At 35.4% G+C, this 16885-nt stretch overlaps 1 protein-coding gene across 34 annotated transcripts in view; it reads left to right on the top strand.

Annotated features, from left to right (window-relative positions):
• LOC145513463 (coiled-coil domain-containing protein 170-like) overlaps positions 1-16885 on the top strand; it is a 37097-nt gene that overhangs the window by 2657 nt on the left and 17555 nt on the right. For 5 of the 34 annotated variants that reach the window (XM_081509909.1, XM_081509904.1, XM_081509900.1 and 2 more), the window contains exon 2: positions 4700-5028. In XM_081509909.1, coding sequence (XP_081366035.1) covers positions 4891-5028 — 138 coding nt within the window. In that variant the 5' untranslated portion in view covers positions 4700-4890. Of the gene's footprint in view, positions 1-1220; positions 1308-4699; positions 5029-10667; positions 10711-11165; positions 11187-11928; positions 12058-16885 lie in introns of those variants that run through there. The other 29 variants (XM_081509877.1, XM_081509889.1, XM_081509885.1 and 26 more) reach the window with 11 other exon arrangements.

Genomic DNA, 16885 nt, shown 5'->3' with positions numbered 1-16885 from the left:
TCCTCACAGCATCAATTTCAATAGCAAAAAGCAAATCTCCATCAGGATGGATAAAGTTGTTAAACAATGGATATACATCTATAGATGCTGTGTAAGATAGCTTTCGCAAATTATTAAATCATCAAGGCAGGTTATCCAGTAAAATGTGTAATATGATTTATATTAATATATTCAAAGCAGACTGTCTTTGATTATGTTATCAAAAATGACCCCTCACTTAGCTACTTGTTACTATCACGATAGCCTGTTTTATTCACAGCACTTATCAATATCTAAAATGATTTCATTTATTTATATAGTTGTTTGCTATCTTTTCTTTTTCCACCAGAATTTCAGCTTTATTAGAAATTTCCTGTCTTGTTCATGGTTATGTTTCTGCTGCTTTGGGATGTAATTTTTAAAATCTAGTTTTAGAGGAAAAAAAGGCTATTTCTAATTTTCCTGGTTTAGTTATTAACTATTACTCTCATACTTATTAATACTACTTATTTTAGCCCTCAGTTCAGTTCAGTTCAGTTCAGTCACTCACTCGTGTCTGACTCTTTGCGACCCCATGAACCGCAGCACGCCAGGCCTCCCTGTCCATCACCTCATTTTTATTCACGCTAGTATTACCTGTGTAGATTTTTAAAAATATTTATGCTTAGACCCCACTGTAGACCAATTAAGTCAGAACTTGGGGTATTGTCAGAGTATCAGTATTTTTTGAAGTTGTCTTTGGGATTTTAATGGGTGGATAGGGCTGAGAACCACTAGATTAGATGATATTTGAAGTGTAATTGTAGTGATTCTAGTATCAAGAATACATAATAGGGACATGCTTTCTTAGAATACCAGTTTTTCAAACAAATCATATTTTGCTTTTACTATATTCCATAGTAGATGGAATCATCATTTTTCTCCTCCTTTCAAAGTACTTCTTTCTTGATGAAGTGTAGGTGTTTGTCCTATTCCAAGAATTTCACAAAAGAAAGACCCAAAATATGAATTTCACCTTTGCTGGAATGTTTACTTTTGGTGGGATCACTTTCCTAAGGGTTTGTTAAGTTCTCTTATGCTTGATGAAGGCACTTTATGTTTTTCACTTCATTAATTAGGAAAATAAAGACTCACAGGCCTTACTTTATCACTTTAGGAGGTCCTTTTGCTATTCCCTTGACCTCTGTGATGCGTTGACCTAGCAACAGCTCCTTTGATGTACAAACATTCTTTTGGCAAATAGTGCAGGGCAGCCTCTCATATTGAACAATTCAGGTTTCTTTTGGGAACTGAACTTGGAATTGGAATTTTCTCTTGTGCCTGATATGGTAAACATTTATGGTTTTTACTTTCCACTAAATGAAGCATAGCATACTGTATTTTTCTAATGTGAATATTGATAAATCTTATGAATGTTGTAAAAGAATACAGTAGTTATGTACAGACCTAAAATCGTAGAATAATTGTGTCATATGGCTGTATCTTATTTTTCACTTCAGACTTCTATTATATTTTTGTAAGGTAAATTTGCAAGAACAGTATTACCACTTATATGAGTTAACTTTGTATTTAAGAGTGGTGTTTTTTTTTTTTTTTTCCTGTTGGGTTCTTTAGTTGTTCAATCTGTATTTTTGGGGGCCTAGTATGGAATGATAGAGATAAACCAGAAATAGATTCTGCTCTTAATGTACCTTTAATATAGTAGATCAGATTTTTACCTCATACAATATTGAATGAGATAACAATCAAAGGAAATGTATAGATCATATACTCTTAAGAATTAGGAAGAGAGAGAGATTATCCTCACCTTGCATGAATCAAGGAAGGAGATGGTACTTGAGATACTATAAGATCAGTTCATGCTTCTGGAAATATATTTTGGCCCACATAGTAGCTTGTTTCTTGGAAGCAATATAAATGAAACTCATAAGTTGTTTTAAATGGAGCATAAGATTTATAAAATGATAAAGAAATAAAAATACAAGCAGAGGATAGGATTCTTAAGAAGACCTTTGTCTCCAGTATGATCCTTGTCCCAGGACTGAGGAGCAGTTTATTCTTCCTTTTCAGTTCACCAAAACTTAAGTCAGTTCAGTTCAGTTCAGTCGCTCAGTCGTGTCCAACTCTTTGCGACACCATGGACAGCAGCATGCCAGGCTTCCCTGTCCATCGCCAACTCCCAGTTTACTCAAACTCACATCCATTGAGTCGGTGATGCCATCCAGCCATCTCATCCTCTGTCGTCCCCTTCTCCTCCCGACTTCACTCTTTCCCAGCATCAAGGTCTTTTCCAATGAGTCAGTTCTTTGCATCACTTGGCCAAAATATTGGAGTTTCAGCTTCAGCATCAGTCCTTCCAATGAATATTCAGGACTGATTTCCTTTAGGATGGACTGGTTGGATCTCCTTGCAGTCCAAGGGACTCTCAAGAGTCTTCTCCAACACCACAGTTCAAAAGCATCAATTCTTCTGCGCTCAGCTTTCTTTATAGTCCAACTCTCACATCCATACATGAATACTGGAAAAACCATAGCTTTGACTAGACGGACATATGTTGGCAAAGTAATGTCTCTGCTTTTGAATATGCTGTCTAGGTTGGTCATAACTTTTCTTCCAAGGAGCAAGCATATTTTGATTTCATGGCTGCAGTCACCATCTGCAGTGATTTTGGAGCCCCTAAAAATAAAGTCTGTCACTGTTTCCCCATCTATTTGCCAAGAAGTGATGGGCCAGATGCCATGATCTTCGTTTTCTGAATGTTGAGTTTTAAGGCAACTTTTTCACTCTCCTCTTTTACTTTCATCAAGAGCCTCTTTAGGTCTTCTTTGCTTTCTGCCATAAGGGTGGTGTCATCTGCATATCTGAAGTTGTTGATATTTCTCCCAGCAATCTTGATCCCGGCTTGTGCTTCATCCAGCCCAGCGTTTCTCATGATGTACTCTGCATGTAAGTTAAATAAGCAGTGTGACAATATATAGCCTTGATGTATTCCTTTCCCTATTTAGAACCAGTCTATTGTTCCATGTCCAGTTCCAACTGTTGCTTCCTGACCTGCATACAGATTTCTCAAGAGGCAGGTCAGGTGGTCTGGTATTCCCATAGAAGAATCTTCCAGAGTTTGTTGTGGTCCACACAGTCAAAGGCTTTGACATAGTCAATAAAGCAGAAATAGATGTTTTTCTGGAACTCTTGCTTTTTCGATGATCCAGTGGATGTTGGCAATTTGATCTCTGGTTCCTCTGCCTTTTCTAAATCCATCTTGAACATCTGGAAGTTCATGGTTCACATACTGTTGAAGCCTGGCTTGGAGAATTTTGAGCATTACTTTGCTAGTGTGTGAGATGAGTGCAATTGTGTGGTAGTTCGAGCATTCTTTGGCATTGCCTTTCTTTGGGATTGGAATGAAAACTGACCTTTTCCAGTCCTGTGGCCACTGCTGAGTTTTCCAAATTTGCTGGCATATTGAGTGCAGCACTTTCACAGCATCATCATTTAAGATTTGAAATAGCTCAACTGGAATTCCATCACCTCCATTAGCTTTGTTTGTAGTGATGCTTCCTAAGGCCCACTTGACTTCGCATTCCAGGATGTCTGGCTCTAGGTTGATGATCAAACCATCATGATTATCTGGGTCTTGAAGGTCTTTTTTGTACAGTTCTGTGTATTCTTGCCACCTCTTCTTAATATCTTCTACTTCTGTTAGGCCTATACCATATCTGTCCTTTATTGTGCCCATCTTTGCATGAAATGTTCCCTTGGTATCTCTAGTTTTCTTGAATTTTCCAATTCTATTATTTGCCACTATTTCTTTGCACTAACCACTGAGGAAGGCGTTCTTTAAGTCTATGGTTCTTAGAAAAGGAATTGATATAGTAATGATTTTAAGTATCAAATAATTAAAGTGAGGAAGAGACTAAAGTTTCATTAGAGATATTTGTTCTTTAATAATTGTCTTCAGTATTAATAAATCTAGAATAAATTAATAGAGGAATTTCAAGATAGATTTCCAGGGTTAGTAAAGAAAACCAGGGCTTCATACTTTCAGCTCAATGTTCTTCAGCTCACACCCTCCTGATTTTTTTTGTCCTCTTACAAACATTCCTCTCATTCTGGAACTGTTCCATTTTCTGGGAGATACCACCAGCAAAGGAAACTCATACCCTAACTGCATGCAGCCCTTCTAGCGCACAGTTTCTAAATGCCACACTTCCCCCACTAGAGTTCATTCTCTGATCTTAAAAAAGAAATCTCCATCTTATTGCTTAATAAAATATATGGATAATAATTTAGAAGATGTCTCTCTTCTATTTCTCTTATTGAAAAGAAAGATAATACATGAATTGAACTGGGTAGGAAAAATGGATTTAAGGCAGTATTAAGTTCTTAGGAAATTGAATTTATAAAATTCGTAATGTGAGGTTGCATTTTATGTTCCTCTGGGACAGAAAGAGCACTATGAGCTATCACATGTTACATTAACTCATTTTAGACGCTAGCTTTTGACTGAATCTTGAGGGATATAGTTATATTTCCTATAGATCCAGAAATTGAAAATGAAGGAAATTTGCAAGTCAGGTATCTAAAGATATTATTCACAAGTAGCATTTAAGTATGATATTATAAGTGCATATGTGTATATCAGCAGGCTATTTTCAACCAGTTATAATTTAAGCACTGTTTTGATACTGCCTTTAGAAACTAGATCTGTCTTATCTCCAAGCTATAGGTTCAGCAGGCAGCTTCTTCTGAGGTCTGGCTAAACGGTAAGGATCTGACGTGGAACCTTCGCAGAGACATTGTGGACAGTGGCCAGACCTCAGCATCTTTTCCTGACCACTCTATGAAAATTCTTCTTGGAAGTACCTTGGTTCACCATTAGTAGATCTGGTACATACTTCTTTTATCTCCAGCATGTCAAGCCCTGTCCAGTTTTTAAACCACTCAAATCCAGGGAAGCTGGCTATTGCCCAAAGCAAAGGGCCCGGCAAGGCTAAGCCGTTGGAAGTCAAGCATTTATCAGCTTACACATCTCGGAAAAATAGCTCAGGGGTGAGTTGTACTCTGGCATTTATGTAATTTTTCCATCCCCAGGCTGCTGAGTCGCGTCAGTCGTGTCCGACTCTGTGCGACCCCATAGGTGGCAGCCCACCAGGCTCCGCCATCCCTGGGATTCTCCAGGCAAGAACACGGGAGTGGGTTGCCATTTCCTTCTCCAATGCATGAAAGTGAAAAGTGAAAGTGAAGTCGCTCAGTCGTGTCCGACTCTTAGCGACCCCATGGACTGCAGCCTACCAGGCTCCTCCGTCCATGGGATTTTCCAGGCAAGAGTACTGGACTGGGGTGCCATTGCCTTCTCCATCCCCAGGAGGAAGAGGTAAAACAGCCTCTTGCATAAGCGAGAGCTAGCAGAAAATTCAGTTCTGTTTGCCCCCTTGCCTGTGGAGCACCTTTCCAATGCATGACGCAAGACATGAGTCGAAGATCTCGCTTCTGGTTCCTGACTTAACTCTAGAACAAGGAGCAATGAAACTTCTGAATCTAATGGAACCTCAAAGTGAATTTTACTGATTTTTGCCTTTTTGGTGATTCTGATATTTCACCAAGGCCCACAATCCCAAAACAATATAAAAAATAGACTATAAAAGGCCTCTGAGTTAATTCGATCCAACCCTATCATTTTGCAGATTAGCAAACTGAACACTTGGAAAGAAGCCACAGTGATTTAAGGGCAGAATTGAGTAGTGTGACTCCCATCACCTTTCTGTTGTCCCATATTACCCCCTTGATATACAGTCTTGTTTTATTAGGGCTGGACCCTGATGAGACTCTTTCTGGAAATTAAATACCCTCTTGGGTCAGGTGATATTTTTAAGATCATTAGACAGATCCATCTATTCGTTAGCTTGTAACTCCTAGGAGATGAAGTCTGAGCTGTGGGGTAAGGATGGGGGCTTAAGGGACTGGTTTATTTCCATCCCCTGTTGTCTTTAAATGAGAATAATTAGCCTAGTTTCTTCCCTAGGAAAGGAAATGTATTACATTAAAACTAAATAAAGTCAACAGATGAATGGATAAAGAAAATGTGATATATGTATTCTTTAAAAAGAATATTCTTCAGCCTTTAAAAAAAGGAAATCCTGCCATCTTCAACAACATAGATGAACCTGCAGGACATTATACTTAGTGAAATAAGCCGAACCAAGACTAATACTACATAATCTCACTTATATGTAAAATCAAAAACAAACTTATAGAAACAGAGAGTGGAATGGTGATTTCCTGAGTTGGTGGGAAGAGGGAAATGAGATGTTGATTGATCAAAGGGTACATTAGTTATGCAAGATGAATAAGTTCTGGAGATCTAATGTTCAGCAATGTGACTACAGTTAACAATACTGTATTGTATACTTGAAACTGCTAAGAGTTTAGATCTTAAATGTTCTCATCACAAAAAAAAGAAAAAATGGTAACTGTGTGAGGTGATGGATATGTTAATTAGCTTGATTGTAAAGATTATTTCACAATGTATACAAATATCAAAACATTGTCACATACTTTATATATAATTTTAATTTTCAACTATACCTCTATGAAGATGGGGAAAAGAAGTAACTGATACAATGAAGAAGGACATTGTTCTACAATCTCTAACTTCTTTCAAGTGCATAAATGCTCATAAATCCTTCTAGGAATATAAAAAATTGTTTTACCATTTTTCACAAATTTTAACACCATAAAATATATATTTAAATATTGTCACATTATGAAGTTTATAATAATAAAATTGTTTTATTATCAGCATGTCCTCATTTAACTATGAACTTGATTTTAAATCAATTATAAAACAAAATGTGTGAGTTTGCAACAAGTAAGTTTAAAAATAGCATGTTTTCACAAAAAAAAATAGTATGTTTTCTTTGGGACTGTGTGTGTGTGTTAGTTGCTCAGTTGTGTATGACTCTTTGTGATTCCATGGACTGTAGCCCGCCAGGTTCTGTGTCCATGGGATTCTCCCAGCAAGGACACTGGAGTAGCATGCCATTTCCTACTCCAGGGGATCTTCCCAACCCTGGGATCGAACCCAGGTCTCCTGCATTGCAGGCAGGATCTTTACCAGCTGAGCTACGTGGGAAACCAGTGCCACCTGGGAAGCCCTACAGAAAAGTATAGAGACTAATACACCAGGTACCTACATTGCGTACTTAAATTTGACATTTCCCTCCAAATTTGCTTTAGTAGTTCTTTTAAGAAAGTAAAACTTCACTGATAAAATTTAAGACCATTTTGTAACCTCTCATCCTTCTCCAGTCTTGGGTTGTATGCATGCTTGCATTCTGAGTCACTTCAGTTGTGTCCAACTCTTTGCCACCCTATGGACTGTAGCATGCCAGGCTCCTCTGTCTATGGGATTCTCCAGGAAGAATACTGGAGTGGGTTGCCATGCCCTTCTCCAAGGGATCTTCCCAACTCAGGGATCGAACCTGCATCTCTTAAGTCTTGTGCATTGGCAAGCGCGTTCTACACTAGCGCCACCTGGGAAGCCCCTGTCAGGGTCGGTAATATAAATAAATTTAACAGTAGAATCAGACATCAGCCAGTAAGAATCTTTGCCACTCTTAGCTCTAGGGCAGGTCCTGGGGCCTCTGCTGCTGAGCATTAGTCATCTTGGTAAGGGAAATGAGTGGATTCAGGGTCTGGGGTGGTGAGAGATGAGGGTGTTAAGGGAACTACTATTACAAGTCAATGTGAAAGTACTGCTGTACCATCCTGGACCTTTTTTTTTTTTTGTCTTTTCAGAGATAATTTCTTAAGTAAGTGTATAGCCTTTATGTCCATGTTTTTAATGTTTAGATATATGTGAATGCTTCTTATATTGTTTTGGCCATTTAAAAAATTTATATTAATGATATTCTACTAAACCTAACTTTCTACCTTGCTATTTGCACTCAGTCTTTTTGTTGTTCAGTTGCTCAGTCGTGTCCAACGCTTTGTGACCCCATGGACTGTAGCATGCTAGGCTTCCCTGTCCTTCCCTAGCTCCCAGGGCTTGCTCAAACTCATGTCCATTGAGTTGGTGATGCCATCCAACTGTCTCATCCTCTGCCATCCTTTAACGTCCTTTTGTCCTCCTGCCTTCAATCTTTCCCAGCATTAGGGTCTTTTCCAGTGAGTTAGCTCTTCGCATAAGGTGACTGAAGTATTGGAGCTTCAGCTTTTATCAGTCCTTCCAATGAATATTCTGGGTTGATTTCCTTTAGGATGGGCTGGTTGGATCTCCTTGCAGTCCAAGGGACTCTCAAGAGTCTTCTGCAACACCACAGTTCAAAAGCATCAATTCTTTGGCGCTCAGCCTTGTATGGGTATTTTCTGTTTGTTTGTTTTTTGGTGGTCTTTTTTTGTTTTATTTAATGGACTTTTAAAAAAAACTTGGAGTATAGCTGTTTTATGATGCTGTGTTAGTTTCCTTGTATAATGAAGTGAATCAGCTATACATATTCGTATATCCCCTCCGTCTTGGACCTTCCTTGCACCTTCTGCTCCAGCCATCCCATTCATCTAAGTCACCACACAGAGCACCCAAGCTTAGCTCACTGTGCTATACCGTAGGTTCCCACTAGCTATTTACTTTATACATAGCTGTGCACATAATGTCAATCCCAGTCTCTCAATTCATCCCCTGCTCTGCCCGTGTCCATGCGTCTGTCTTCTATGTCTGTGTCTCTATTCCTGCCCTGAAAATAGATTTATGTTTTTGAGAGTAGTTTTTTTGGATTCATATAAATTTAGTCTGTGCATGATAATTCCTGCATAGAATTCCATTACAAATTGTATTAATGTATCAATTTTTATACATTATAATTTTTTATTGTATAAGCAAGCTTCAGCGAGCTTCATATACAGCGTCCCTCCTTGTTCATTTCTTCTAAACTATGAAATAAAAGAATTTGAAAGAACTTGTCTATGAAAATTAATTTCAGGTTGAATATTTCTTATTTTTATAAATTAAAAGCTTACTTGAACATAATGCTTACTGTTCTTTCTTTTTATTATTGGTGTTTGAAATCTTAGCAATATTGTGATGTATTAAGAATTTAGCACATTTTAATCAATTTGCTCTTCTGTTTTATATCTCAGGTACATTGTCAAGTTAATCATGCTTAGTTTGTGGTACAATATCATCTTTCTGTACAGGGCTTCTCTCGCTTTACTTTTTCTCCGTCTCCATTTCTGTCTCATCTAATATATTTGATGTATGTCTTTGGATATATATGCATCTTTTAAAAATATGTAGTTTTGTAAATGGATTTTTAAAAATATGTCATACATAGAAAAGAACTATAAAATGTATATGCACAGGTTAGGTAATAAAACAAATACTATAAACCCACCACCCAATATCTTAAAACACTCCAATACCTTAGAAGCTTCCTCTTTGCCCCTTACTAACTGAATCCCTTTATTCCTACCTACGCTTAAAAATAGTGGGTATGTTGAGTTTTGTGTCAATCATTCTCTTGCTTTTCTTCCTGGTTTTGGCACTTACATAAGAATCCCTAATAAAGTTTACTGAATGTAATTATACTATTTTTGTCTTTTTGTTACTTCTTTCACTTCATGAGATTTATGTCACTCTGTGTGCAGTTATTCAGTAATGATTCTATCGTATGAATATACCATAAATTACCCATTAAACTCTTACTTGAAATGTGGGTTGTTTTCGGTTTTTGCTTTTTCAAGTAACATTGATAATCTTTGCTTTTAACTGGAAAGTTTAGTCCATTTACATTTATTGATATTATTGATTATTTGGGTGTCTTTCTATTATCGTATGTGTAATCTATTTGTCCTATTATTTTTGTTTCCTCTTCTCTCCTTCTGTCATACCCCAAACTGATTGTTTTTGTTTTGTTGTATTGCATTTATTTCTTTTTTTCTCATTATATATTTTTTTCTTCTACAAGTTTAGAAGTTATATGCTGTATGACCATTGTTTTAATAGTATATTAGTTATTTAAAAATACATACTCAGCAAAGTTAACAGAAGTTTTTATGGTTACTCTTGAGAAATCTGAATATTTTATAATGCTTTAAACTGTTTTTCTCCTCTCAGTCTATATGCTTTTATTTTGTCCTGCACTGGTTCTATTCTTCATTTTCAACCCCATAAATCACAGTTTTAAAATTAATGTTTATGTAATTATGCCCACATAATATTTACTGTTATTTTTTATTCACTTTTCTTTCTTGTATCTCAGACTTTGTGAGTTCATTTTCTTTCTTTAAAATTCTCTTTAAGTGAGGGCCTATTGGTGGTAAATTCAATTTTTGTTTGTCTAAAATGTGTTTATTTTACTCTTAATCTTGGAACATAATTTACGTAGAAATTCTGGTTGGCACTTACCTTATATCTTTGATTTGAACAAGTAGTCCTGTCTTAGCCACTATTTTGAAATTTGAAAGTGTGCTTTTGGCTAACCAAGCCATATGTGAATTAGCGGAAATTTTAAGATGCAGCCCAGTTGCTGAGATGTGAAAATCTATGCCTCTCACACTCAGTGAAAGATGATATATTTTTCTTAATACATTACAGATGTCATTTTGCTGTTTCTCAGCTTCTGTTGCTGTTGAGAAGTTGCTCACCTAATTGCTATTTCTTTGTAATTATGTCCTTTCTATTTGCTTTTCAGATCCATTTTTTTGATGTTCTGTAGTTTCATTAGGAGTGTGTTGGTAAAGAAATTTTTTTGATTTACTTTTCTTGGGACTTGCTGGACCACTTAGATTAGTATCTTTCAACAATTCTGTTAAATTATCAAAGAATTATTTCTTCAAATATTGCCTCTTCATCATTCTATAGAATATAGCCTTCTTGGACTCCAAACAGACATATGAGAGACCTTTTCATTTTAATCTCTCTACCTTAAACTCTCTTTCACCATTTGTTTCTGTATGCTTGAAAATTTCCTTCATATTTGACTTCACTCATTCCTCAGCTATGTCTAATTTGCTTTTTAATGTGTTCATTTAGTTTTCAAATTTATGTTATTATACTTTTTATTTCAAAAAGTTGTTTTTCCAAAATGTTTTCCAGTGTTAATTCTTTGTGGTATCTTGTGACTTACTCATATTTTCACTTTATTTTTTTTAAACATTTAAATATAGTCATTTTATATTCTCTTTTGCAGATCTGCATTCCTAGTATCTTGGTAAGAATAAAATTTTAAAACCTGATAACTTTAGAAAAATGCATTTTGTTCCTTTAATACAGTAAGTACCATGTGATACATTTATACATTTTTTAGGGATTTAGATTAATATATTTTTCTTGGTTTCATTTGAATCATATAAACTTTGTTCTTAACCAGTTATGCTAATTAAATTTAGAACATTATATATACTCTTTTGGTAAGAGGAGAAGATAAATGTCCCTAGTTTTTACTCTCAGTAAAGTGTGAAAGAAACACAAAATTGATGTTGATTTAGTGATATCAGATTTTTTAAAAAAATAAATTTGTATAAGATATAAGCATAGGAATTTACTTGTAATAAAAATAAAACAAATACTGGTAAATCTTTCACCAGTGACCTTATAATAGTTTAAGGTTCTGTAAAGGCTTTATTATGTGTGAATTAAAATTTTCTGACATTTTATGTGCATTTTCTTTCCTATACTCTCAGAAATTATGTTTATTAGATGTGCTGCATTTACTCATCACTGGTATTATGAATTGTTAGCTAAGAATTTTTAGAGAAATGTAAGGTAGACTTTTAAGTTAACATGTTACTTGCTACTTTTTGAGACCTGTTTCATTTGTTAGGATACCACCTCAAAATGAATATTTTAAAGTTGTATTTTAGAGTTACTTATTTGAGTTTGTGGGCTAAAACAGTGCAATTTTTATTATAGGGTACATGTTTAGCTGATTAATTCGAAATTTCTTTTTGCAGGCTTGTCTTAATCCACTTGTTGAAGTGGTTCCCACCAGGAACCCAGTCAAGTGCAACAAAAGGGCAGCTGATTCAGTGTATCCTGACCTTGCTGGTTTGTTGGTGAAAAACAAGAATCTTTTAGCTGAGGTATATGGATTTCTTGAAAATAAAACACCATGGGAAGTTATATCCTCTGTAGGGAGAGAAACATTCTGATAAAAGTCTCCAAGTATTATCTAAACTCAGGTTTGCTTTTTTCCCCTCAATACTGAACCCTCTTATCACTGAAGGGCACTAATGTAGATCCAAATCTATCTTTTGCCAGAGAAATCTCTTTGGAGATGATACATATTGCTGCTTTTGAGTGACTACTGAATAATGTAGGAACTGCCATGCTCAAAATGTACATAATAATAATTTGCATGTGCATGCTCAATTGTGTCTGACTCTTTGTGACCCCATGGGCTGTACACCATTAGGCTTCTCTGTCCATGGAACTTCCTAGACAAGAATACTGAAGTGGGGTGCCATTTTCTACTCCAGGGGATCTTCCCAACCCAGGGATTGAACCCGTGTCTCTTATGTCTCCTGCACTGGCAGGCAGATTCTTTACCACTGCGCCACCTGGGAAGATAATAGTTACATGTATTAAGTATTTTTTCGATGGAAAGGATGAGTTCTCACTTTCAGTAAAGTGCTAAATGGCAAATATCTACTAATCTTATTAAATACTTGATGAAACATCTGAGTAGTATCAACAGATGAAAAAGAAACCACATTTGTAAGAAGTACCTTGACTTTGATACATTTAATACCCTGCAGTGAACTAAAGGATACTTGTAGGAATTTTTTAGCTGAACTCATTGTTAAAGGTAACATAATGTGGCTGCGAGTCTGTATTGCCTCTATGGTTACCTTTAGGTAAAATGCTCTGAGTGCTGTTATTGTGGGACATTGAATAATGCCTTTTGAATAAGTAGCTCTCAGTCGCTTCTATATTGGTTTGCTTGGGCTGCCATAATAAAGTGCCATGGACTGGCTAGCTTAGTTAACAGAAATTTACTTTTTCACAATTCTGGAGGCGAGAAGTCCAATATAAGGTGTCAACAGGGCTAGTTTCTTCTTTTTAATGTTTTCTCCACCTTTATTGCCATATAACTGACATAACATTGTGTAAATTTAAGATATACAGTGTGGTGATTTGATGTACATATGTGTTGTGAAATGATTACCACAATGAGGTTGGTTAATAACATTCATCACCTCACATAATTACTTTTTTTTTTCATGGTGAGATGGTTAGTTTCATCTGAGGCCTCTCCCGTGGGCTTGTAGATGGTCATCTGTTTTCTGTGTCCTTGGGTTTATGTCTATGTCTAATTCAAGAAAACCTTTAAACAGATTTAAAGAAAATACGTAAGCTATTCACATAGAATGAATTCTATTCATATAGAATTTCCAAGTACTTCTTAAAAGCAATTTTTTACATGTACACAAAGCATTTGGTACCTATACATATATTTTGTTTGTCAAAACAGATATCTAAAAGGTTCTACAAGGTCTCGTGAATTGATTTTAGAGACTATATACATGAAAAAGTATTTCATAGCTCACACTGGCATTTTCTAAATTTAATAAAAATCAGTGACAATTTAACTCCAAGCTTTTTTTTTTTTTAAAAAAAAAAACACAATTCCATGGTGGTCCAGTGGTTAGTACTCCATACTCTCTTGCCAAGGGTCTGAGTTCAGTCCCTGGTCAGGGAACTAAAATCCTACAAGTTGTGCTGCCAAAATAAAATGGAAAAAAAAAAAACCTTCAAAAAATAAAATAAATAAAAAACAAATTTTAAAAAAGTCTATTGTTAACAATAGAATACCTTCAGCTTGAGTCATTGTTCCCTTTCCCAAAACCTATTATTTAATCCTATAGTAACACGATCATCTTGATGAGACAGTTTTTCTCTTCATGCATACATTTAAGTCTTTTTGTTATAATTATCTCTTTGTGGGACATACAAAAATAATTACCATGTGTTTCTGTCCAATAATGGAGAAACAGGTGCAAAAAACTATATTTAGGAAAAGCCAGATACAGATGGGATAAATATTAAAGAATTTGGTTGATGATTGGATTGTCTAGTTTAGGCAATACAATATTGAGCTAAAACTCTTGCATAGTGCTAGGTAGACTGCTGTAGTAATAAAAGTTAAACAGGGAATTCCCTGGTGGTCCAGTGGTTAGGACTTGGCACTCCCACTGCAGGAGGCCTGGGTTAGATCCCTGGTCTCAGAACTAAGATCCCAAGAGCCATGAGGCTCATCCAAGGGAAAAAAAAAGTCTTAACTTGTTAAAAAAATTACTGATAATATGTATAATAAGGCCTACTGTCTTAAATTTAAGATATAATTAATGTGTTTTGCCAGTATTTTTAATTTGATTTTCAAGGAAACTTCTATTTGTGAGGGCAATATGACTGTTTTTTGCAGATATTTTGCTTCCCTTAGTGTAGTAACAAGGCAAATAATAGAAACCTGGTAAATGCACCAGTTCTGGAGGGGGTGAATGGAAGCAATATAAATTTTGCAGCTAAAGTAAAAATCATGAGAACCAGTTATTATTAATTTTAGTTGAACTTTTTATTGAGATAATTATATATTCATTTGCAATGTTAAGAAATAATACAGAGATATTCATTGTAAACTTTGCACAATTTCTCCCAAATTTTGCAAAACTGTAAATGTAAGAGCCTAAATATTGACATTGATGCAGTACAATCCACCAGTATTATTCAGGTTTCCCCAGTTTTACTTGTACTCATTTGTGTGTATTATGTTCTGAACAGTCAGTCAAAATACTGAACAATTAGTTTTAACAGCACAAAGATCCTTCTCATTGCCATTTGATATGCACATCTACTTACTTCCCATCCCAACTCCTGGCAACCACTTATCTCTTCACCATTTCTAAAATGCTGTCATTTCAAAAATGTTATATACTGGAAAAAAAGTTATATACTGAAAAGCTAAATATAGAGTTACCATGTGACTCAACAGTCATGCTCCTAGGTAGAAACACAAGAGAATTAGAAATATATTCACATAAAAACTTGTAAATGAATGTTCATTATAGCATTTTATGTAAAGCCCAAAAGTAGACATAACACAAATATCCACTGATGAGTAAATATGCAAAATGTGGTATATCCATACAGTAGAATATTATTTAGCCATGAAAAGGGATGAAGTACTAATTGATGCTCCAACATGGATGAACCTTGAAAACACTATGCTAAGTGAAAAAAAGCCAGTCACAAGAGACAGCATATTATGTGATTCCCTTTATATAAAATGTCCAGAATAGGCAAATCCATAGAAACAGAGAACAGATTAGTAGTTTCCAAGGACTAGGTTGGAGGTAACTACTAGTGGGTATGGGATTTCTTTAAGGGATAATGAAAATGTTTTGGAATTAGATCACAGTGACGGTTGCACAACTGTGAATATAGTAAAAACTGAATTGTATACTATAAAGGATGAATTTTACAGTGTGTGGATTATATCTCAATTTAAAAAGTAAAAAAAAGAAAGTTCAATATGGCTACACAACTCTATGAATATACCAAAAACCATTCAGCTGTGTATTTTATTTTTATTTATTTATTTATTTGGCTGCATCAGGTCTTAGTTGTGGCTCCAGTTGAGGTGCATGGCCTCAGTAGCCCCGCAGCATGTGGGATCTTAGTTCCTTGGCTGGGGATCAAACCCGTGTCCCTCGAACCAGAAGGCAAATTCTTAACCACTGGACCACCAGGGAAGTCCCTCAGCTATGTATTTTAAATGGATAAATCTATGAATTATACCCCAATAAAGCTGTTTTTTAAATGTTTTGCAAATAGAATCATGCCTATACAATCTTTTTAGATTGGCTTGTTTCACTTAGCATAATTTCCTGGAGATTTGTTCAAGCTGTTTTATCAATAGTTTTGTTCTTTTTATTGCTGAGATTGTGGTATGTATATACTACAGTTTGTTTAACCATTCATTTGTTGACAAATACCTAGATAACTTCCAGTTTTTTAGCTATCAAAAGTAAAGTTGCTATGAACATTCATGTACAGATTTTTGTGTGAACATAATTTTTCATTTCTCTGGGATAAGTGCCCCAAAATACAATAGCTGGGTCATATGGTATTTGCATATTTAATTTTATAAGAAACTGTCAAACAATTTTCCAGAGTATCTGAACCATTCTATTTTCCTACCAGCAACATATGAGTGATCCAGTTTCTTTGCATCCTCACCAGGATCTGATGTTGTCCCTGTTTTGTATTTTATATATTTTAATATTAATACATAGGGAGTGTTATCCCACAGTGGCTTTAATTTGCATATCCTTAACGGCTGGTGATGTTGAATCTATTTTTATGTGCTTGTTTGCCATCCGTATATCCTTTCTGGTAAAATTTCTGTTCAAGTCTTTTGCCCATTTTTTAAATCAGATTGTTTTCTGAGAATTTAGAGTTCTAAAGAACTCTATTAATATATTCTATTCTATATTAATATAACTCTATTAATATATTCTAGATATAAATCCTTTGTTGACAGTTTTTATCCACAAGCTGTATCTGAGTTTTGGGGCACCTAAATTTAGTTAAGTTCTGAATATATTTCAGGTTTGATTATGTCCAAATCCAACATCAAGCTATTAAAAAATTTGGATTCTTTAACATAAACGATAACAGGCAGACCTCTTTTATTGTGTTCCACTTTATTTTACCTCACAGATTCTGTGTTTTTTGTAAGTCGAAGGTCTGTGGCAACCTTGCATTGAGCAGATCTGTCAGCATTCTTTTTCCACCAGCATCTGCTCACTTTGTGCCTCTGTGTCACATTTTGGTAACTACTGCAATATTTCAGACTTTTTCATTGTTATATTTGTTGTGGTGAGCTGTAATCAGTGATTTCTGATGTTA

Source organism: Giraffa tippelskirchi, chromosome 7 (genome assembly GCF_054371585.1).
Source record: "Giraffa tippelskirchi isolate mGirTip1 chromosome 7, T2T-mGirTip1v1.2.pri, whole genome shotgun sequence".
Taxonomy (NCBI): domain Eukaryota; kingdom Metazoa; phylum Chordata; class Mammalia; order Artiodactyla; family Giraffidae; genus Giraffa; species Giraffa tippelskirchi.
This window is presented reverse-complemented; position numbering and strand designations above follow the sequence as displayed.